The 23,504-nt window shown below is 39.2% G+C and overlaps 1 protein-coding gene across 2 annotated transcripts; it reads left to right on the top strand.

Annotated features, from left to right (window-relative positions):
* The first annotated feature begins 5,509 nt into the window (after window positions 1–5,509).
* Window positions 5,510–22,753, top strand: LOC127447490 (granzyme B-like). 2 transcript variants are annotated; one of them, XM_051709396.1, is made up of 5 exons: window positions 5,510–5,606; window positions 18,708–18,855; window positions 20,577–20,745; window positions 20,841–21,101; window positions 21,231–22,753. In XM_051709396.1, the coding sequence occupies exons 1-5, from the start codon at window positions 5,591–5,593 to the stop codon at window positions 21,384–21,386; spliced, it is 750 nt and encodes a 249-aa protein (XP_051565356.1). In that variant the 5' UTR covers window positions 5,510–5,590; the 3' UTR covers window positions 21,387–22,753. The 2 variants fall into 2 exon arrangements, with proteins under 2 accessions (XP_051565356.1, XP_051565355.1); XM_051709395.1 differs by lacking the exon at window positions 5,510–5,606 and adding an exon at window positions 18,334–18,430.
* Window positions 22,754–23,504: the final 751 nt, after the last annotated feature.

Below are 23,504 nucleotides of genomic sequence, written 5' to 3'. Positions count from 1 at the left end.
TGAGTCCATCAATACACAGATGACTATGATGTTCTGCACCAGCCCTTCATAAAGATCAAGAAGAAAGAAAGCGGATAAAGCCAAGCTGTATTTAACCCTCTGGGGTTGACGGACGCGCCGGTGCGTCCTGCTGGATTTTTTCCTCATAACAAATCAAATCAAATCACTTTATTGTCACACAGCCATATACACAAGTGCAATGGTGTGTGAAATTCTTGGGTGCAGTTCCGATCAACATAGCAGTTGTGACAGTGATGAGACAGTACCAATTTACAATAACATCAAATTAACACAGCACAATTTAAACATCTGATATACACATAATTACACTCAACAATATACAAATAATAACATACACTGAAAAGTATACAATACGCACTATATAGATACACATAATTCAATAAAAATAAAAAATAAAAATATATAAAAAAGTATATATAGTAGTATATATAGAATGTACAGTATTGTACTGTATTGACATTCAGGCTGTCGGTTGATAGTCAGTTGTTAAGAGAGAATATAATATAATAATAATATAATTTATGACAGTCCGGTGTGAGATATAAGAGTAAGAGTAATAAAGTGCAGTGCTGATGTATTTTGATCGTGGGAGATCAAGAGCAGAAGTCTGATTGCTTGGGGGAAGATGCTGTCATGGAGTCGGCTGGTGCAGGTCCTGATGCTGCGATACCGCCTGCCTGATGGTAGCAGTGAGAACAGCCCATGGCTCGGGTGGCTGGAGTCTCTGATGATCCTCCGAGCTTTTTTCACACACCGCCTGGTATATATTTCCTGGAGGGAGGGAAGCTCACCTCCGATGATGTGTCTGGCAGTTCGCACCACCCTTTGCAGTGCTTTGCGGTTGTGGGCGGTGCTATTGCCGTACCAGGCGGAGATGCAGCCAGTCAGGATGCTGTCTACAGTGCAGGTGTAGAACCGTGTGAGGATGTGGCGGTTCATTCCAAACTTCCTCAGCCTTCTCAGGAAGAAGAGGTGCTGATGAGCCTTCTTCACAACGACTTTAGTGTGGACGGACTATGTGAGTTTCTCAGTGATGTGGACACCCAGGAACTTGAAGCTGCTGACTCTCTCCACTGGTGCTCCATTGATGGTGATGGGACTGTGTTCTCTGTCTTTTCTTCTGAAGTCAACCACAAGCTCCTTTGTCTTACTGACATTGAGGGAGAGGTTGTGCTCCTGACACCAGTGTGTCAGAGTGTGCACCTCCTCTCTGTAGGCTGTTTCATCATTGTCAGTGATCAGACCTACCACCGTCGTGTCATCAGCAAACTTAATGATGGCATTGGAGCTATGTGTTGCCACACAGTCATGTGTGTACAAGGAATACAGTAGTGGGCTGAGAACACAGCCCTGTGGGGCTCCAGTGTTGAGGGTTAGTGATGAGGAGATGTTGCTGCCTATTCTAACCACCTGGTGTCTGCTTGACAGGAAGTCCAGGATCCAGCTGCACAGTGAGCTGTTTAAGCCCAGAGCCCAGAGTTTCTCATCTAGCTTGGAGGGCACTATGGTGTTGAATGCTGAGCTGTAGTCTACAAACAGCATTCTCAAATAAGTGTTCTTTTTTTCCAGGTGGGAGAGAGCAGTGTGTATTGTAGATGCAATGGCATCATCAGTGGAGCGGTTGTTGTGGTAAGCAAACTGCAATGGGTCAAGAGAGAGAGGCAGCACAGAGCAGATGTAATCTCTGATTAGTCTCTCAAAGCATTTGCTGATGATGGGGGTCAGAGCAACAGGACGCCAGTCATTTAAGCAAGTGATTTTGGATTGCTTTGGAACAGGCACAATGGTGGATGTTTTGAAGCATGTGGGGACTACAGACAAAGAGAGGGAAAGGTTGAAAATGTCCATAAAAACACCAGCCAGCTGGTTCGCGCACGCTCCGATGACGCGGCCCGGAATGCCGTCTGGGCCCGCGGCTTTGCGGATATTCACCCGTCGGAAGGATCGGGTTACATCCGCTACAGAAACGGAGAGTGAACTAACTTCTGTAGCTTCGGCCGCGAGAGCTCTCTCGGCGAGGGCGGTGTTATTTCCCTCAAAACGAGCATAAAAAGTATTAAGCTCATTCGGGAGAGAGGCAGCGGTGTTCATGGCGGAGTTTTTATTCCCTTTAAAGTCCGTGATGATGTTAATTCCCTGCCACATGCTTCTAGAGTTGGTGGTGTTAAACTGTCCTTCAATCCTGCTCCTGAATTGTGAACAAAACAAACAAAACACTGCTATGTTGTGTCGGAGCTCGTAACGCCGCAGCCATACTCGGCGCCATCTTGAGTTGTTTCCGCATAACAGCGGAAACAACTTAAAATACTCCGTCATTTTTGGGCATACAGATAAGTGTAAGACATCAATAGAAACTATAAAGGGTCTACTTTTATTTGTGTACACTCAAAATAACTACAAAACCTTGTGCTTTTGTAAAATAAAGAAAATAAACAGGGTACGCTTTCAGCCGTCTCTGTCTCCGCGAGCATCTTGAACTGAAACTCCACAAATACTTGAACAGTTAAACTGCCCCACTGAGCAATAATTATGTGCAATTCACAGTTTAGTCTTTTTATATTTATCCAACACATCCTACCTCTTCTGCCATTACATTCTCTTGCACTGTTTATAACAGATTTGTATTTAAATTTGCACTACGTGTGTGTGTGTGTGTGTGTGTGTGTGTGTGTGTGTGTGTGTGTGTGTGTATATATATATACAGGTGCATCTCAATAAATTAGAATGTCGTGGAAAAGTTCATTTATTTCAGTAATTCAACTCAAAATGTGAAACTCGTGTATAAAATAAATTCAATGCACACAGACTGAAGTAGTTTAAGTCTTTGGTTCTTTTAATTGTGATGATTTTGGCTCACATTTAACAAAAACCCACCAATTCACTATCTCAAAAAATTAGAATATGGTGACATGCCAATCAGCTAATCAACTCAAAACACCTGCAAAGGTTTCCTGAGCCTTCAAAATGGTCTCTCAGTTTGTTTCACTAGGCTACACAATCATGGGGAAGACTGCTGATCTGACAGTTGTCCAGAAGACAATCATTGACACCTTCACAAGGAGGGTAAGCCACAAACATTCATTGCCAAAGAAGCTGGCTGTTCACAGAGTGCTGTATCCAAGCATGTTAACAGAAAGTTGAGTAGAAGGAAAAAGTGTGGAAGAAAAAGATGCACAACCAACCGAGAGAACCGCAGCATAATGAGGATTGTCAAGCAAAATCGATTCAAGAATTTGGGTGAACTTCACAAGGAATGGACTGAGGCTGGGGTCAAGGCATCAAGAGCCACCACACACAGACGTGTCAAGGAATTTGGCTACAGTTGTCGTATTCCTCTTGTTAAGCCACTCCTGAACCACAGACAACGTCAGAGGCGTCTTACCTGGGCTAAGGAGAAGAAGAACTGGACTGTTGCCCAGTGGTCCAAAGTCCTCTTTTCAGATGAGAGCAAGTTTTGTATTTCATTTGGAAACCAAGGTCCTAGAGTCTGGAGGAGCCCAAGTTGCTTGAAGTCCAGTGTTAAGTTTCCACAGTCTGTGATGATTTGGTGTGCAATGTCATCTGCTGGTGTTGGTCCATTGTGTTTTTTGAAAACCAAAGTCACTGCACCCATTTACCAAGAAATTGTGGAGCACTTCATGCTTCCTTCTGCTGACCAGCTTTTTAAAGATGCTGATTTTATTTTCCAGCAGGATTTGGCACCTGCCCACACTGCCAAAAGCACCAAAAGTTGGTTAAATGACCACGGTGTTGGTGTGCTTGACTGGCCAGCAAACTCACCAGACCTGAACCCCATAGAGAATCTATGGGGTATTGTCAAGAGGAAAATGAGAAACAAGAGACCAAAAAATGCAGATGAGCTGAAGGCCACTGTCAAAGAAACCTGGGCTTCCATACCACCTCAGCAGTGCCACAAACTGATCACCCCCATGCCACGCCAAATTGAGGCAGTAATTAAAGCAAAAGGAGCCCCTACCAAGTATTGAGTACATATACATTAAATGAACATACTTTCCAGAAGGCCAACAATTCACTAAAAATGTTTTTTTTTTATTGGTCTTATGATGTATTCTAATTTTTTGAGATAGTGAATTGGTGGGTTTTTGTTAAATGTGAGCCAAAATCATCACAATTAAAAGAACCAAAGACTTAAACTACTTCAGTCTGTGTGCATTGAATTTATTTAATACACGAGTTTCACAATTTGAGTTGAATTACTGAAATAAATGAACTTTTCCATGACATTCTAATTTATTGAGATGCACCTGTGTATATATATATATATATATACACACACACACACACACATATATATATATATATATATATATATATATAGTCTTGTGTTTCTATATATACTTTTTTCTATTACATTTTTATTTTATTCTATTTTTATTTATTTTTTAATTATTTTTTATTATTATCTCTGTCTTGTTGCTATATTGTATTGTTGTGCACTGGAAGCTCCAGTCACCAAAACAAATTCCTTGTATGTGTAAGCATACTTGGCAATAAAGCTGATTCTGATTTTAATATCCAACATGCAGTGTTATATGATATTTATTGCCGATTTTTTTTTTTTAAATGTGTTTTATATGTCATTTGTTTTATATGTCATTTCAAGTGTGATCTGACCAAGCAGGATGTAGCAATAATAATGATAATAATAACAATAATAATAATTTATTAAAAATAATATCAGAGCAATTTTCTTTGGGTATGTATTATTAAAAATACAATAAATATGTACAATCTTTAGGAGTAACTGTCAGGTTTAGCGAAAGGGAAAAGGAATTGTAGGGCTGGTATAGTTTGAAATCTTTAATAACAAAGTGGTAAAAAACATAAAGTAGAAAAATAACAGGGAAAATTAAATGACAAGAAAACTGACAAACCGACTGAACAGGAAACAAGACCGAATATCTAAAGTCAGGTAACATCACAAGACAATACAGCCATTGACAAATTAAACAAGTCCAGTATATACAGTATATATAGAAGGGTAAAGGGGAACAGGTGAACCAAATAAGAAAATCAAGGGCTAACAAGGGGGTGTGGCCTGGGATCAAAAGAGAGTGAAGAGCACATGGCACACAGAACAACAACAACAACAACTACAACAACAAACCATGTGCTCAGACAGAGACAGACTGACCAAAAACACAGAACAAAAACAAAAAACACAAAAACTACATGATGGTCAGGGCAGAAACCTGACAATAACTGTATTTAAGGTTGTTATTTGGAGGTGGGTGGGGAGATTCTGTTATACCTCCATAATTCTTGACGCAACTGGAAAAAATCCTGAACCCACTTGTCATATAAGAAACATGGGTGGACCCTTGGATGGTCTCAATCAATACAAAAACATTACACTTACTACATGGGCACAGTGACTGTATATGTGAGTGTGACAAGAGTTTCAGGCCACTACAGACCCCGCAGGAAATGACATCACAATTACTGTTACCGTCATCTTTAGAAACTACTTGATTGGAAGAACAACTGGCAACATGCGTCCCAGGCATGTTTCAAAATGCAGAGAGCTATGACAATTGATGACTAATTGATGGCTATGACTAAAGGTAAAAACACATAAAAACCTTTCCGTGATGATGATGTATTGTGCTTAGCAGTCAACTTCTGTTTTTACTGACATGTAGAACCTAAACAGTACAGTACATATTAGTACCAGAAGGTACAGTGGGTGTACCTTTGAGGGTACTGCCCCAGTGACAAGCTGTTGTACCCCTAAATGTAAAATTTTTCTGTATTTTTCCTGAGTTTATGATTACAAAATTCCATTAAAAACATCTGTTGGGGTATAGAAGAAAAAATGGTATATTACTTTATAAGGATTACATACCTAAAGGGCCATTCACAAGGACAATGGGTAAGGTATTAGCCTCAGGCTGCGGCTGCACTATTTGGTACAATGAACCCCAAAAGAATTTGGACAGTTAAGCCACATTTAAAAGTGTTTAAATGTCTTGCATTAGATAAGAATATATGGCATTTATTTATTTATGACATTTATTTCAATTTCAAATTTTTGTGTTGAAAAAAATACATTTCTATTGACTGCTAGTCATGACAACGGGCCTCACCAGTGCAAAAATTCTCAGAACTTTAAAACATAAAACCACTGTAAATGTGATGAGAGGATAAAGCACTAAAAATAACATGTCCGAAAACTATTTTCCAAACAAACAGATGTTAGGTTAAAACAGCGCTACTTAACACGTGGCCTTCGAGCCATCTTGTGTTAGGATTTTATCATCAAAAATAAATTTATCAATAGCCTTTCAAATGTGCATGAATTGTGAGGTGTCTATTTTCCATTGTTTACGGTAGCTCTCTGTATTGCTGAAACAAAGCAAAGTTAGAGAGGGAAATAAACTGCAAAAGGATTTAACGAATGAAATAAACAACAATATCTGAGCGTAGCCGATGTTTCATGAGAGCGGTGGTGCGCACGTCCATAAAAACAGTATGTTTCAATCTCACCTGTCACTCATTAGCGCAAATTTAAACATAGACACTGCTCTTCATGGTACCAGTCATAACAGGAAAAAATAAACATTTTCCTGCAATAACGGCGTTGAGACGCCTTCAGGCACATGCTTATTAGTGATCTGTGTTTGGCTACTTCACCGCAAAACGCTAAAGAGGGAACAAAACTTTGACTTATCACTGGAGCAGTTTTGGAGTTAATAGTGGATATATCTCTCTTGTTTGTAAACATATCTCAGTTAAGTGTGATGTGGAACTCTCTTGGAGTTTATGAGTTGACAGTGTCTTTTACAGTGATAACATTACTCATATCATTGCATTGCAATGAATGTGGTAGAAAGTGGCTCTTTGAAAAATTAAAACCATACCATGAGAAAATTGTTAAAAACTGTTACACCCCTAATTTATAGGCTTTTAGGCTTGTATGATATAATATTGTATTATAAAATTAATAATTCTTACTATAAAAAATGTCACTATAAAAATGAATATATATATATATATATATATATATATATATATATACACACTATGTGGCCAAAAGTTTGTGGACACCATATGTGCTTGATGAACCTTCAATTTCAAAACCAAAGGCATCAATTTCCCCCTTTGGTGCAATAAAAACTTCCACTCTTTTGGGAAGGCTTTCCACTATACAGTATATAGTGACATGGCTGCAGGGATTTGTTTCCATTCAGACACAAGTGCATCACTGAGGTCCAGCACTGAAGTTGGGCGATGGGGCCTGGCTTTCAGTTGGCATTCCAATTCACCCCAAAGGTGTTCAGTGGGGTTCAGGTCTGGGCTTTGTGCAGGCCAGTCAATTTCTTCCACATCAGACACATTAAACCATTTCTTTATGGACTTTGCTTTGTGCACAGGGGCATTTTCATGCTGAAATAGAAAAGGGCTCTCCCCAAACTGTTGCAATAAAGTTGGAAGCACCGAATGCCCTAGAATGCCATTGTTTGGAGTAGAATTATGATTTCTCTTCACTGGTATTAACGGAGTAACCAAACTCTTTAATTAGAAGGGGGTGTCCACATATTTTTGATCATATAGTGTATATATACACACACACACTGGTGGCCAAAAGTTTGGAATATTGTACGAAGAGAAACGTGATCGGTTCAAGGAATGCAAGAAACTCTTACATCAACGGAAGATCGCTTTTGCAATGATGTTTCCAGCCAAACTGAGAATAGAAACGAAGGATGGTCACAGGGTATTTACGGGTCCAAAGCAAGCAATGTCTTTTATAAAAACAATGGTTATAAGTAAGCCATTTGGGGTTTTTCATGTAGCTCTAGAGTGGATTAACTTGCTATACTTACTCTGGCTGTTCGAGGAATCAGGGCACCATTTTTGTTTCTGTTTGTGTTGGTTCCGCCTAGTGGCTGGAGTTTGTTTTGTGGAATATCATTTCAAGAAACTTTTGCATGGACGGAAGATCGCTTTACACTGAAGTTCCCGGCCAGATTGAGAATAGATATTAAGAAGGACTGCAAAATATCTACATGCCTACACAAAGGATGTCTTTTATAAAATTGACGGACTGAGTAAGTCATGGTGTATTTTGTTTATGCGGCCTCCGAGTGATTAATACACACTTGACCATTTGAGAAACCGGGACGCCTGTTTTGTTCTTTTTGTGCTGGTTCCACCTAGTGGAGCTGGAGCTTGTTTTGTGGAATAACACTCCTTCAGTACAGTTATGGATGAATCTGTTTGTTCTTTGTGCTTATGCCTCTTGTTGGCTGGAGTTTATTTTTGTGGAGTATTTTTAAAGGACATTAGAATGATTATGTCATCTGCTGCACTCATAAACAGCCGGCTCACTGAGCAATTGTTTATCTGTCCGAGGAAACTGAACGGCTTTATATCAGCTGGAGTTTATTTTGTGGAAGAACACATCTTCAAGCCAGTTCTGTGAATGAATCTACAGGTTCTTTGTGTTTATTCTGCCTGTTGGCTGGGGTTTGTTTTACAAAGAATTTCTGTTATGTCATTTTGCCTCACAGAATTTGTGCAGAAGCACCGGACTTGAGCAATCAGATGGCAAATTTGTCGCGGGGGTTCTCGTATGCGTATATGGACCTTTTGAGTTTAAAGGGATTGATGTGGTTGGTGCTGTCGTGTGCGGGGTTAATGCGCACGTTTTTCTTTTCTCTGTTTGTTTTGTTTGGGGGGGACGTTCGGGGTTTATTTGTTGCACTTTTGGGGAACGTGGTCTGTGTAATTTTGTTTTTGACACACAATTTTTTTTTTTATTATATCAATATGTCACATGTTAATATGAGTGGATTGTCTCTCTCCACGTGGAATGTGAATGGGTTAGGGCACCCCATAAAAAGAAGGAAGGTTATTTCTTTTCTTAAGCGTAAGAAATATGATATAGTGTTTCTTCAAGAAACGCATCTTAACCCGCAGGAAGCTGAAAAATTTGGGAAGATATGGGGTGGACAGGTTATCTTTAGTGCTGGCTCAAGTAAGAGCAGGGATTACATTGATAAGTAAACATCTACAATTCAAATGTCTCAAACAGATTAAAGATAAATTAGGGAGAATCATTACAGTTTTAGGAGAAATTCAGGGGCAAAGGTTGATTATGGCTAATTTTACACACCTAATGCTGATGATCAGGGCTTTTTTTATAGATCTTGAAGGGATGTTGCAAGCCGCCGGCACCCCTCATGATATAGTATTGGGAGGAGACTTTAATCTTTTGATGGACTCAGTCCTTGATCATAGTGAAACAAAAGTGTGTAAGCCCACTAGAGCAACATTGACACTTCATAGGATGTGTAAAAATCATGGTCTTGCTGATACCTGGCGAATTTTGAACCCATCTGGTAGGGACTATACATTTTTTTCATCAGTTCATAAGATTTATTGTAGAATAGATTTTTTTTTATATCTAAGTATCTCATTTAATCTGTTGTTGATTGTTCAATTGGAAACATTTTAGTCTTAGATCACGCCCTGATGAGTTTATAGATATTGCCACATACGGAGAAAAAGAAATCTTACAGCGGCACTTTAATGTATCCCTTTTGCAAAATCCTGATTTCCAACAGATGTTAAAGACTGAAATCAATGTTTATATGGAGACCAACTGGTCCTCAGTTTCCTCCGTGGGCGTAGCCTCGGAGGCACTTAAGGCAGTTCTTAGGGGTCAGATCATACAGTATGCCTCATTCACCAAACAATCCAAAGCACAAGAACTCGTGGAGTTGGAAGAGAATATTAAAAGTGCAGAGGCAGAGCTGAAGCGCTGAATGTTGTCTAATGGCCTCAGAGAATTGACTCGATTGAAATACAGATATAATGCTATTTTGTCACGGAAAGTGGAGTTTTGGTTATTCAGGGCAAGACAGTCATATTTTGAGTCAGGGGACAAAGCAGGGAAGCTTTTGGCTAGATATATAAAACAGAGAGTTTTTTTCTACCATTCCCTCAGTGAAATCTGCTGGTGGTGAAATATTTTCCTCAGCCATCGATATTAATAATGCTTTTAAAGAATTCTATCTTGATCTCTATAGTTCAACATCTTCCTCTACTGATGAGGACATTAGAGACTTTGTGGAAACATTAAAACTCCCTAAACTGACGATAGAGCAAAAAAATTCTCTTGACTCTGAGATAACCTTGGAGGAGCTTGAAGAGGTAATTAAGGCCTTGCCTACAGGCAAAGCTCCGGGGCCAGATGGTTTTGCCGCTGAATTTTTTAGGTCTTATGCTACAGAACTGGCTCCACTTTTGTTAGAAGTTTATACGGAATCATTAAAGAATGGAAAGCTTCCTCCAACCATGACACAAGCCCAGATCAGTCTGATTCTAAAAAAGGACAAAGATCCAAGCGAGTGTAAGAGTTACCATCCAATTTCCCTGATCCAGCTAGATGTAAAAATTTTGTCAAACATTTTGGCTAACCAATTATGTAAAGTTATGACATCTCTTATACATATAGATCAGGTAGGGTTTATTCGGGGCCACAGCTCTTCCGACAGCATTTGACGTTTCATCAATATCATGTGGTCAGTAGCGAATGATCAGACTCCGGTCGCTGCCATTTCACTTGACGCCGAAAAGGCATTTGATATGGTAGAATGGGATTATCTTTTTAAGATTTTGGAAATGTACGGGTTCGGGAATACTTTTATTGGATGGATTAAGTTACTTTATAGACACCCTTTAGCGGCGGTACAGACAAATGGACTAATTTCAGATTATTTTACTCTGAAGAGGGGCACTCGGCAGGGTTGCCCTCTTTCCCCATTATTGTTCTGTCTTGCCCTGGAACCATTAGCAGCCACGATAAGAGGGGAAGATGATTTTCCAGGGGTGGTGGTGGGAAGTATGGCACATAAACTTTTGCTTTACGCAGATGATATTTTATTATTCATCTCTGACCCCACTAGATCTATGCCTTGCCTCCACAGAATTATTCATTCCTTTTCTAAGTTTTCAGGATATAGAGTCAATTGGTCTATATCCGAAACTTTGGCTCTAACAGCGTACTGCCCAGTAACGGCTTTCCAGCTGGGCGCTTTCCAGTGGCCCAAACAAGGCATTAAGTATTTGGGCATCTTATTCCCAGCAAAATTGTCTGATTTATTTAGAGTTCATTTTGACCCCTTAATAAAACGTTTTTTTGTGCGATGTGGACAAGTGGGCTTCATTACATTTATCTATAATTGGGAAAGTTAATGTTATTAAAATTAATTGTATTCCAAAATTCAATTACTTGATGCAGTCTCTCCTTATAGATGTCCCCCTCTCTTATTTCAAGCAATTTGATAGCATAGCGAAGTCCTTCATTTGGAATGGTAAGCGTGTAATCCCAAATTACATTTCAATAAGTTACATAGGCCGATTGACAAAGGTGGGCTAGGCCTACCCAAGACTTTATTTTATTATTATGCTTTCGGTCTCAGACATTTGGCTCATTGGTCGCTTCCACCTGTGAGAGCCCCTCCCTGGTTCTCTATAGAACAGGAAGTTCTTGCCCCTATTTCGCCATTGCAGAGCCTCTCTATCAAATTAATTGGAGAAGTTAAGTTACATCCTGTTATCTCGCACTTGAACTCGGTATGGATAAAAGTGTCCAGACTGTTTAATTCGGACACTTTTTTAAATGTTGCCTCGAGCATATTGCTGAACCCCAAATTATGCATCAACAAGTCCCCTTTTTGCTGATCAGAGTGGATTGGGAGGGAGGTTACTACACTCGGTGACCTATATGAGAATGGTGTGTTGAGATCCTTTCAAAATTTGATCTCAGTTCTATAAGTATTTACAGCTGCGCCACCTGCTCAGTACTGTTTTTGGGAGTGGTTTACAGCCCCCCTAAAGCGGCAGTGTATTACTCCCTGCTAATTCAGAGTATGGGGGACAGAACTTCAACTTCTCTTAAGAGATTATGGGAGAAAGATCTAAATTTGGCATTGGAGGAGGGAGTGTGGACTAGGATTCTAAAAAATGTCAAATCTGCATCTAGAGATGCAAGGGTTCGCCTTGCATGTTCAGGAGGAAGAGTTGTAAATAATATAATGTGATTCTATATATTTTGAATTTTTATTATTATTATATTTATATATGTTATATGGAATCAATAAAACTGTTAATAATAAAAATACATGCCAGCATACTGTGGCAACTCAAAAACAAACACAAAGACAACGTTAAGGTTCATTTAACAAACCAAATAGCTTTCAACTGTGTTTGATATAATGGCAAGTGGTTTTCTAGTACCAAATTAGCAATTTAGCATGATTACTCAAGGATAAGGTGTTGGAGTGATGGCTGCTGGAAATGGGGCCTCTCTAGATTTGATCAAAAATAACTTTTTTCAAATAGTGATGGTGCTGTTTTTTACATCAATATTGTCCTGACTATACTTTGTGATCAGTTGAATGCCACTTTGGTGAATTAAAGTACTAATTTCCTTACGAAACAGCAAAATCTGTACATTATTCCAAACTTTTGGCTGCCAGTATATATTTAAAATTAAGACTGTGGCTCGCATGTTACGGTCACCTTGTCGGGTTGGGTTCTGCCTGACGGGACTGTGGCATCATCGTTCCCTGTCTGTTTTTGTCAAAGTGTGTTTACGGTTTTTGCCCTTATGTGTTTCAGGTGCTGCTGGCGTGCTGAATCAGCATTTCCATGGGAACCCTGATTGTTTCCATGGGAACGCTGATCATTACAACCTTCAGCTGCCAGCGGCACCTCGTGTCATGTCCTATGCGGATCATTGTTACCGTGATAGTCAACGTGAAGGTGTTGTTTGCGGTCAACGTTAACTGTGCTCTCTTGTCGTTGGAGCTTGCTTGTGTATCTGTTGGTTGCCAGCCTGTTGAAGTGTGGTTACCTTCATGTTTGCCTTCGCCGGCGCTTAAGCCCTATTCCCATGGAGGAGGATTCCGTGTCTCCGGGAAGGATCTCGCCTGGGCTTGTTTGCTTTGTATTTGGAAAAATAACTTTTTGTTGATAAATCCTATTGAACCGGTTCCCTCTGCTCTTGGGTCCTGTCTTGCACCCACCCGTGACACCAAGGCTACACGGGTCCAGGTTTGCGGCCCCTGAGCTTTCCAAAGATGAGTAGCCCTGGATTAAAATGTACATGAATGTACAAGGGAAAATGTGTATAAATGTGTTGTGACAAGTCAGCATCTCTTCAAACTTTTTTTTAAAGATCAACTTTTTCTAGAAGTGCAAATAAGCTATTGGCTTAGTTAATATGAGGAAGTGGAAACAACGAATATAATAATAAATTATATATGTACTGTGTGTAAATACCGCAATACAACAAGTGTCCTCAACAGGGGCCAGGGGGCGCTGAGAGCAAACTTGTAGAGAGGAGGGTGTTAGGTTACAACCTCTTTGCATTAAAACATTTATCTAGACTTTTAGTATATCAGTTGGTTCTCACTTATACGGGTTGGTGCACATTGGTACTGCGATTCATCTGATTTTGGAGTCTAGCAACACATCTGAAGTAGGCTATCTGGTTTAGCAGAGTCAAACACACAGGCGGAGGCACAACTTTGGCTAATGCACCTGTATGGCTCTGTAGATGGATACGGCACAATGGACAGAGCAGCACGAGCGCAAAGCTCTTGAAGCTCGAGCTCTTAAACTCACAGCTTTGCAAAAAACAGAGAAGCAAGGCGAGAGAAGCGGAAACCATTTGAATTCGGCACCGAATTCGACATCACCACCCTTGAATTTACAATAGTAACACTAACGGTACTTTAGGCAGAAATAGATTCATAATGCATATTATCATATCACTACTTCAGCTCTATTAAATGTGTCATAGGCTACATTAGGAGAGTGAGGGAATATAATTCTTTTTTGTTACAACTTATAAATATTTATATTTTGTATTTATTGTTTTTACATGTGTTAAGAGTAGGTCTACTGTTTATAATTACAAAAATGCCATAGTTTGTTTTATAGAAATCATGTTACACCAAACCATGGTAGTGAAGAAGATCCATGCTTCCATGTGTCTACTATGGTTTTGTTACAAATACCACTGTTAAAACTATATATACACTATATTGCCAAACGTATTCGCTCACCCATCCAAATAATTGAATTCAGGTGTTCCAATCACTTCCATGGCCACAGGTGTATAAAATGAAGCACCCTAGGCATGCAGACTGCTTCTACAAACATTTGTGAAAGAATGGGCCGCTCTCAGGAGCTCAGTGAATTCCAGCGTGGTACTGTGATAGGATGCCACCTGTGCAACAAGTCCAGTCATGAAATTTCCTCGCCACTAAATATTCCACAGTCAACTGTCAGTGGTATTATAACAAAGTGGAAGTGATTGGGAATGACAGCAACTCAGCCACAAAGTGGTAGGCCACGTAAAATGACAGAGCGGGGTCAGCGGATGCTGAGGCGCATAGTGCACAGAGGTTGCCAACTTTCTGCAGAGTCAATCGCTACAGACCTCCAAAGTTCATGTGGCCTTCAGATTAGCTCAAGAACAGTGCTTAGAGAGCTTCATGGAATGGGTTTCCATGGCCGAGCAGTTGCATCCAAGCCATACATCACCAAGTGCAATGCAAAGCGTCGGATGCAGTGGTATAAAGCACGCTGCCACTGGACTCTAGAGCAGTGGAGACGCGTTCTCTGGAGTGACGAATCATGCTTCTCCATCTGGCAATCTGATGGATGAGTCTGGGTTTGGCGGTTGCCAGGAGAACGGTACTTGTCTGACTGCATTGTGCCAACTGTGAAGTTTGGTGGAGGGGGGATTATGGTGTGGGGTTGTTTTTCAGGAGCTGGGCTTGGCCCCTTAGTTCCAGTGAAAGGAACTCTGAATGCTTCAGCATACCAAGAGATTTTGGACAATTCCATGCTCCCAACTTTGTGGGAACAGTTTGGGGATGGCCCCTTCCTGTTTCAACATGACTGCGCACCAGTGCACAAAGCAAGGTCCATAAAGACATGGATGAGAGAGTTTGGTGTGGAAGAACTTGACTGGCCTGCACAGAGTCCTGACCTCAACCCGATAGAGCACCTTTGGGATGAATTAGAGCGAAGACTGCGAGCCAGGCCTTCTCGTCCAACATCAGTGTCTGACCTCACAAATGCGCTTCTGGAAGAATGGTCAAAAATTCCCATAAACACACTCCTAAACCTTGTGGAAAGCCTTCCCAGAAGAGTTGAAGCTGTTATAGCTGCAAAGGGTGGGCCGACGTCATATTAAACCCTATGGATTAAGAATGGGATGTCACTTAAGTTCATATGCGTCTAAAGGCAGATGAGCGAATACTTTTGGCAATATAGTGTATATATATATATATATATATATATATATCTATCTACGCATTTTCATTTTATAGGCCCCAGATATAGCCCTCCATCTGCTTGAATTCAAGAAATGCAAGGTTTGGTCTCACATTCATGATGTGTAAGCCTGCTGAATTTATTAACAAAACTTGAAGTAGGGAATGAAGTATGGGGGTGTTCATCAAAAAAGTTTGAGAACCACTGCTATACAAGATCATAAAATTGTTGTTTAAAATAAACTCAGCAAAAAAAGAAATGTCCCTTTTTCAGGACACTGTATTTTAAAGATAATTTTGTAAAAATCCAAATAACTTTACAGATCTTTATTGTAAAGGGTTTAAACAATGTTTCCATGCTTGTTCAATGAACCATAAACAAAAAATGAACATGCACCTGTGGAACAGTCATTAAGACACTAACAGCTTACAGATGGTAGGCAATTAAGGTCACAGTTATAAAAACTTAGGACACTAAAGAGACTTTTCTACTGACTCTGAAAAACACCAAAAGAAAAATGCCCAGGGTCCCTGCTCATCTGCGTGAATGTGCCTTAGGCATGCTGCATGGAGGCATGAGGACTGCAGATGTGGCCAGGGCAATAAATTGCAATGTCCGTACTGTGAGATGCCTAAGACAGTGCTACAGGGAGACAGGAAGGACAGCTGATCGTCCTTGCAGTGGCAGACCACATGTAACAACACCTGCACAGGATCGGTACATCCGAAAATCACACCTGCGGGACAGGTACAGGATGGCAACAACAACTGCCCGAGTTACACCAGGAACGCACAATCCCTCCATCAGTGCTCAGACTGTCCGCAGTAGACTGAGAGAGGCTGGACTGAGGGCTTGTAGGCCTGTTGTAAGGCAGGTCCTTACCAGACATCACCGGCAACAGCGTTGCCTATGGGCACAAACCCACCTTCGCTGGACCAGACAGGACTGGCAAAAAGTGCTCTTCACTGATGAGTCGTGGTTTTGTCTCACCAGGGGTGACGGTCGGACTCGTGTTTATCGCTGAAGGAATGAGCGTTACACCGAGGCCTGTACTCTGGAGTGGGATCGATTTGGAGGTGGAGGGTCCATCATGGTCTGGGGCGGTGTGTCACAGCATCATCGGACTGAGCTTGTTGTCATTGCAGGCAATCTCAACACTGTGCGTTACAGGGAAGACATCCTCCTCCCTCATGTGGCACCCTTCCTGCAGGCTCATCCTGACATGACCCTCCAGCATGACAATGCCACCAGCCATACTGCTCGTTCTGTGCGTGATTTCCTGCAAGACAGGAATGTCAGTGTTCTGCCATGGCCAGCGAAGAGCCCGGATCTCAATCCTATTAAGCACATCTGGGACCTGTTGGATCGGAGGGTGAGGGCTAGGGCCATTCCCCCCAGAAATGTCCGGGAACTTGCAAGTGCCTCAGTGGAATTGTGGGGTAACATCTCACAGCAAGAACTGGCAAATCTGGTGCAGTCCATGAGGAGGAGATGCACTATAGTACTTAATGCAGCTGGTGGCCACACCAGATACTGACTGTTACTTTTGATTTTGACCCCCCCTTTGTTCAGGGACACATTATTCCATTTCTGTCAGTCACATGTCTGTGAAACTTGTTCAGTTTATGTCTTAGTTGTTGAATGTTTTTATGTTCATACAAATATTTACACATGTTAAGTTTGCTGAAAATAAAAGCAGTTGAAAGTGAGAGGACGTTTCTTTTTTTGATGAGTTTAGTTAGATGAAGAAAATGTCACACAGCAGGACACTGATGACAGTGCTTAAAATTTCGTGTCAATTACCCGCATAACTGTGTAAATGTTTTTTTGTTTTTTTAAATCAGTGAAAACAAAGTTGGCCAGAATATGTTTATAGGCCTATAAATATATGAAAAAAATAAACATACCTCTTAAAGTGTAGATTTATATATATATATAATATATATATATATATATATATATATATATATATTTATGTAGGGCTGCTGTCAGCTATTTTTCACACTCAAATTTAAAAGCTCACTATTTATACATACTGTGGACTAATTACCAAAAATGTGTCTAATTCTTTCAGAAAATATGCCAGTATGCCTGACTTATGTATTCGGAGACTTTTAAGCCGAAACTTGTTTTTTTTTTTTTTTTTTTTTTTTTTGCAACATAGCGCCCCCTTTTGGATCACCCGGCCGGTCCGCAGAGTTCAAGAGGTTTTAAACATGTCATCTAATATTTTAGATACTGGAAGAATACATTTTATGAAGTACAGTAACTCAATCTGTCTCTCTCTAGGTTGATTCTGGCAGTCCTCTTGTTTGTGACTAGTTATTGAGTGTCTTATACATTTACTCATGCGCACCTATAAATCTACCCTGTAACTTTACTTGCGTCTTTCAAATTTTATGGCTCTGAAGTGGTCTACTGTAATTGTGAAGCACTGAAACGCTTGAAATGAATTCTTTTGAACAATTTTTGGTTACACTCTGTTGCCCCTGCCAGTTCTTTGAATGTCTCCATAAACATTTTCAAGCATAATGTATCCATTCTCTCTGTAATAAATATTACTTTCTAAACATTCAGTTATGAATGTTTACTGTATATGAATGTTATAAAAGTTAAGGACTGACAGCCTTTCATGGCATCTTTTCTTTTTTTTTTTAAAGAAAATTAATGGTAAATGAGTCCATCAGTCCCTTACATTCTGACTAACATATTCTTTTCATTTTTGAGTGAATTATCTCTTGACGTTTTATGCTTGGCCCAGCCACATGTTCCCTTATGATAAGGTAGTGTAAGGACTGTAATATATAAATTTATTACATATTATTGTTCTTGTGACTCCCATTTTTTTTTTTGTCAGCCCACTACTGCCTATTTGCTCATGGCTGCTTGTAACCTTCTACACACATTTTTGGTTTGAGGTATTGTGGTATGAAGCGGAGGAGATACAACTATTGAAGATAGAGAGTGGGTTTGTCCATATCAACATTTTATCAACACCTAAGGCTTAAACTCAGGCTTTAGATCTCAGTAGAGAGTTGCAACATGTGTCTTTACATTTTTCTTCTCTTCTTTGGTATCTCTGCGGCTGGTAAGATATTACTATTCATATCTTTCTTTCTGAATTTTAGAAAGTAAAAGTGATTTTTTTTTTTTTTTTTTTCCAAGGAAGTACACATTTTGTTAAGAGAAAATACTTAGTAGTATTTAGTAGATACTGTATTAAAAGATATTGAATGTTTTGTGTGTGTGTGTGTGTGTGTGTGTGTGTGTGTGTGTGTGTGTGTGTGTGTAAAAGGTTCATGTTCCCTCCATTTAATCCCTTTTTAAATAGTCTAGAAAATGTTGTGTCTGTGTTTTTGTCACAGCTGGGATGGAGAGTGGTATTACAGAAGGAAAAGAGGCTAAACCTCATTCTAGGCCATACACAGCATCTCTTCAGCGTAACGGCCATCACACATGTGGAGGGATGTTGATTAGACATGATTATGTACTGACATCAGCACACTGTTTAAAGTGAGTATGTCCCAGTCTGTATGCATATGTTTTTATGTTGTTTTTAAAAAAGACTGCTTGTAGTCTCAAAACTTTTACAGTGCTGTGAAAAAGTATTTGCCTGATTTCTTCTGTTTTTGTGTATATCTCATACTAAATTGTTTCAAACATTCAAACAAAATCTAGCATAAAACAAAGGCTATCTGAATAAACACAAAATACAGTTTTTAAATGATAATGTTATTTACTTAAGCAAAAAAGTTATCCAGTACCAACTGGGCCTGGGTGAAAAATTATTTGCCCCCTTAGTTACTAAATCCCCAAATCTATGAAGCTGCATTCATAATGGGGTTCAGCTGGACTAGACACACCCAGGCCTGATTAATGCCAGACTTGTTCAATCAAATCAACACATAAATATAACTTCTCAGCAGCATGAAGTTGGCTAAAAGGTCTCACCCAAGGTCGAAAAAAGTTCCAGAAATTATGAGGAAAATGGTGATTGAAAAACATCAGTCTGGGAAGGATTACAAAGCTATTTCAAAGGCTCTGGGACTCCAAAGAACCAAAGTGAGAGCCATTGTCTCCAAATGAGAAAACTTGGCACAGTAGTGAACCTTCCCAGAAGTGGCACACCTTCCAAAATTCCTCCAAGAGCACAGCGACGACTAATCCAGGAAGTCACAAAAAAAGCCAAAGACAACATCCAAGGAACTGCAGGCCTCTCTTGCATCAATTAAGGTCACTGTTCATGACTCCATTATCAGAAAGACACTGGACAAAAATGGTATACATGGAAAAGTGGCGAGGCAAAAACCACTGCTAACCCAGAAGAACATTAAGGCTCATCTGAATTTTGCCAAAACACACCTTGATGATCCTCATAGCTTTTGGGAGAATGTTCTGTAGGTTGATGAGTCGAAAGTGGAACTGTTTGGAAGACGGTCCCATTACATCTGGTGTAAATCAAACACAGAATTCCACAAAAAAAACATCATACCTACGGTCAAGCATGGTGGTAGATGGTGTGGGGATGCTTTGTTGCTTCAGGGCGAGGGCGACTTGCAATAATTGAGGGAAACATGAATTCTGCTCTCTACCAGAAAATCCTAAAGGAGAACGTCCAGTCATCAGTCTGTGAGTTGAAGCTCAAGTGCAACTGGATTATGCAGCAAGACAACGATCCAAAGAATAGGAGTAAGTCCACCTCTGAAAGGCTCAAAAGAAGAAAAATTAAAGTTTTGGAGTGGCCTAGTCAAAGTCCTGACTTGAACCCGATTGAGATGCTGTGGAAGGAACTTAAACAGGCAGTTCATGCTGGAAAACCCTCCAATGTGGCTAAACTAAAGCAGTTCTGCAAAGAAGAGTGGGCCAGAATTCCACCACAGCGTTGTGAAAGTGTGTGTGTGTGTGTGTGTGTGTGTGTGTGTGTGTATGTATCTAATAATGTTTATTATTAATATATATATATATATATATATATATTAATAATAAACATTATTAGACACACACACACACACACACACATATATATTTATATATATATATATTGAAAACTGTATATCTTATATCTTGTTTGAAGATCTAAAACAATTTATGAAAAATAGACAAAAATAGAAAAGAAACAGGAAGGGGCAAATACTTTTCACATCACTGTAGTTTAACTGTCTGTACATCTGTATTTTAGGATTATTCTAAGGCCAAAATTCCCTCATTATTAAATTTTTTAATTCCACCTGTAGACACGGTGAGTTCTCCAGTCGTGACCACTTAGTAGTTGTTCTGGGAGCACACAATATTAGCAAACAGGAGGAGAGCCAGCAGAAAATCAATGTGAGGAAATACATTCGACATGCACTGTTTGAACAAAACAACGAGAAAGACTACAGCTATGATATCATGTTACTAAAGGTATATCACCTCCACCTACTGTGACTCTGACTTATGCTCTTTGTTTGCAGCTGCTGTATGTCATAAAATAATTCAGCGACTTCTGTTATTCACAGCTGAAGGCCAAAGCCAAGCTAAACAAATTTGTGGAAATGATGCCTCTTCCTAAGAAAAATGGAAAAACATTAGCCAATGTGAAATGCTCCATTGCTGGCTGGGGTGTAAAAAAACCAAAAGATAATCGAGCATCAAGTGTGCTGCGTGAAGTCACTCTCAAATTGCAGGAGAATTCACAATGTAAAGAAAAGTGGCAGGACTACTTTAACTCTGAGGGAATGATCTGTAGTGTTTCAGATGGGAAAGATGCTTTTTGTCAGGTATTTTATTATAGGAGTCTTATTATATATTTTATATTGTATTATATTATACAGTATAATTAGCTTTTATTTATATACATACAAATATATTTCTGTCTCTCATTTTTTCTCCCTTCTTATTCACTATAGGGTGATTCAGGAAGTCCTCTTATCTGCGATACTAAACCGCAAGCAATCGCTTCATTTACCTTTGATGGTGACTGTACAATTAGAAAGTATCCTGAAGTCTATGTACAAATCTCCTACTTCCTCTCCTGGATTAAAAAGAAGATTGGTAAAAATTGAATATATGACTGAATTGATTTCTTAGAATTAATAAGTAAATTTTTACATCTTAAAAAGTTTTAGACATATAAGGTTTCATTGGCATCAAGAAAATTGCTTTTTTCTACATAAGGATGGTTCCAATCATAGTAACCTGGCTGCCATGTTGAGATAACATGACCAAATTTTGGAAATTAATCATGGGTTATGCCTGTATATAGGCAATGGGATCTGAACTCAAACAGCTTCTGCGTGGGTTCCTTATTCACAGTAGCACCATATTTGATTTTTAATGGGAATGACAATGAGGCTGTGAGGGATAGACATACATCTCTTCAATGGCATGCCCAGTATAAAGCTGTAAAAGATCACATCTTATTTTCCACAACTCTGTTGTATGGAGTTTTTTGTCTACTGGATTTTCTTGGGTGGAATGTTTTTTCAATGTTTTGTCCACGTAACGATCCAAAAACACTTTTAACTAGAAGTACAACCCATTGAAGAGACTGAAGTCTATCCCTCACAGCCTTGTCATTCCTGCAGTGAATAAGGTCATATGCACAACCTTTTTTTCACAAGAGGCAAAATAATGATGAAAACGGAACCTTCAAAGAAAATACATGGGGAAAAAATGCATTTATTCTCCATTCTTTTCTGTAGTGCTCGTAAAAAGATAATGTGAATTGCCATTGAACTTGCCTATGCATATATCCTAACAGTGTTTAGTTCTACATCGTTCTCAATCCTGAACATCATCAAATCAGTTTGTTCACCGTTTCTAATGATAATTGTCTGCACAAGTATCTGGCTTCTGTGTGCAAATTAATGTGTGCAGGATAAGGAAGGCAAATTTTTCCCTCATTGAATTGGAGAATAATAAACATTTTAAAAAGGAAAAACAGACATAATGCTCTTTTACAGTTTTAGGCTACATTTATTTTGTGTAAAAAGATGTTGATATTGACAAAGATACACACTTTAGCATATCTAAATAGTCTTTCTCATAAATAATTACCCTACTTTGCATGTTTTTATTTTCAAAGTAAAGCTAATCAAAACCTATTTATTAGTTGAGGATGTAAGGTCATTTTTGATTTTCAGCCAGATCTTAAGAAGCAATTTACAGCCAGACCTTGAAAATGTTATTTAAAGACCTCTTTTAATGTAATTAAATACTATTTTAATGTAAATAAAAATTATTAACCATTTTGTTTTTACATGTTAACATGTTAGTTACAATACAAGTGTTAGGCAAGATAAATACTGATAAAATGTTTGGCCCCAGTTCATTTTATTAATCCCTAAGATTATTTACTCCAGTTCATTTTATAAATCCCCAAGATTATGTACTTATATTTAAATAAACATATGTTGTAAACAAAAACATTCTGAATATACCACCCCCCCCCCCCCCCCCTTAATCGCTTTGGATAAAAGCGTCTGCCAAATGCATATGTGATGCAGAATTTACACCGAAAGATGTTAGTATAAAGTCCAAGGCCACTGTTGTACAGTATTGGTTGTTTAGTATGATGAAATGACAATGAAACATTACTTTATGTGCACCTTTAAATATTTACCTTTGGTGTCAATATGCATTTAAACATGACATTTTTCTTGCTTTAATTGTCAGAACTTTTGTATTTGTGATTAGCCAAACTGACATTATTAATAAACTGGAGGTGAAGTATTAATTCACTGACCTAGAAAGACAGAAATATTTTAATTAAAAATAATTAATGGCAGTTGAATTACATTTTCATGGCATTTTATGCTGGTGCTGTTGATAGCTTACCGTGTGTTTAGATTGGCAGAACAAAATATACTGCTTTCACTGACGGTTTATTTATTTTTTAATAGATGTACAGTAACGGTTAATTGCATTTTTTGGGGATTTGTGCGTGCCATGAAGGTGTGTGAGTGGGTGTGTGACTGATTGGTGGTCCTCGAATCAGTCTGTTCCTGCAAAAAACAGTTGTTACACAATGTGTTTCCACAACCCTATGCACTATGAGTAACTTTGCAAAAAGTCACTCTATGAAGCCCGTGTATTCGCATGCAAGTGTGTGGTGGGAGGTGTAAAAACTGCTGAAGGTATTTTGTCTCACTTCATTACTGTGTGATAGTGTTGTATCATCC

The sequence above is a fragment of the Myxocyprinus asiaticus genome, chromosome 10, assembly GCF_019703515.2.
Source record: "Myxocyprinus asiaticus isolate MX2 ecotype Aquarium Trade chromosome 10, UBuf_Myxa_2, whole genome shotgun sequence".
Lineage (NCBI taxonomy): Eukaryota > Metazoa > Chordata > Actinopteri > Cypriniformes > Catostomidae > Myxocyprinus > Myxocyprinus asiaticus.
The sequence above is the reverse complement of the archived record's forward strand: the minus strand, read 5'-3'. Positions and strand labels throughout refer to the sequence as shown.

Bases quoted from the DNA above. Each gene is read 5' to 3' on its own strand.
- LOC127447490 (XM_051709395.1), top strand. From the start codon at position 18,385: ATGTGTCTTTACATTTTTCTTCTCTTCTTTGGTATCTCTGCGGCTG. The intron at 18,856-20,576 runs GTGAGTATGTCC...TTCCACCTGTAG, and splicing joins ACATCAGCACACTGTTTAAA to ACACGGTGAGTTCTCCAGTC. The intron at 20,746-20,840 runs GTATATCACCTC...TGTTATTCACAG, and splicing joins ATGATATCATGTTACTAAAG to CTGAAGGCCAAAGCCAAGCT.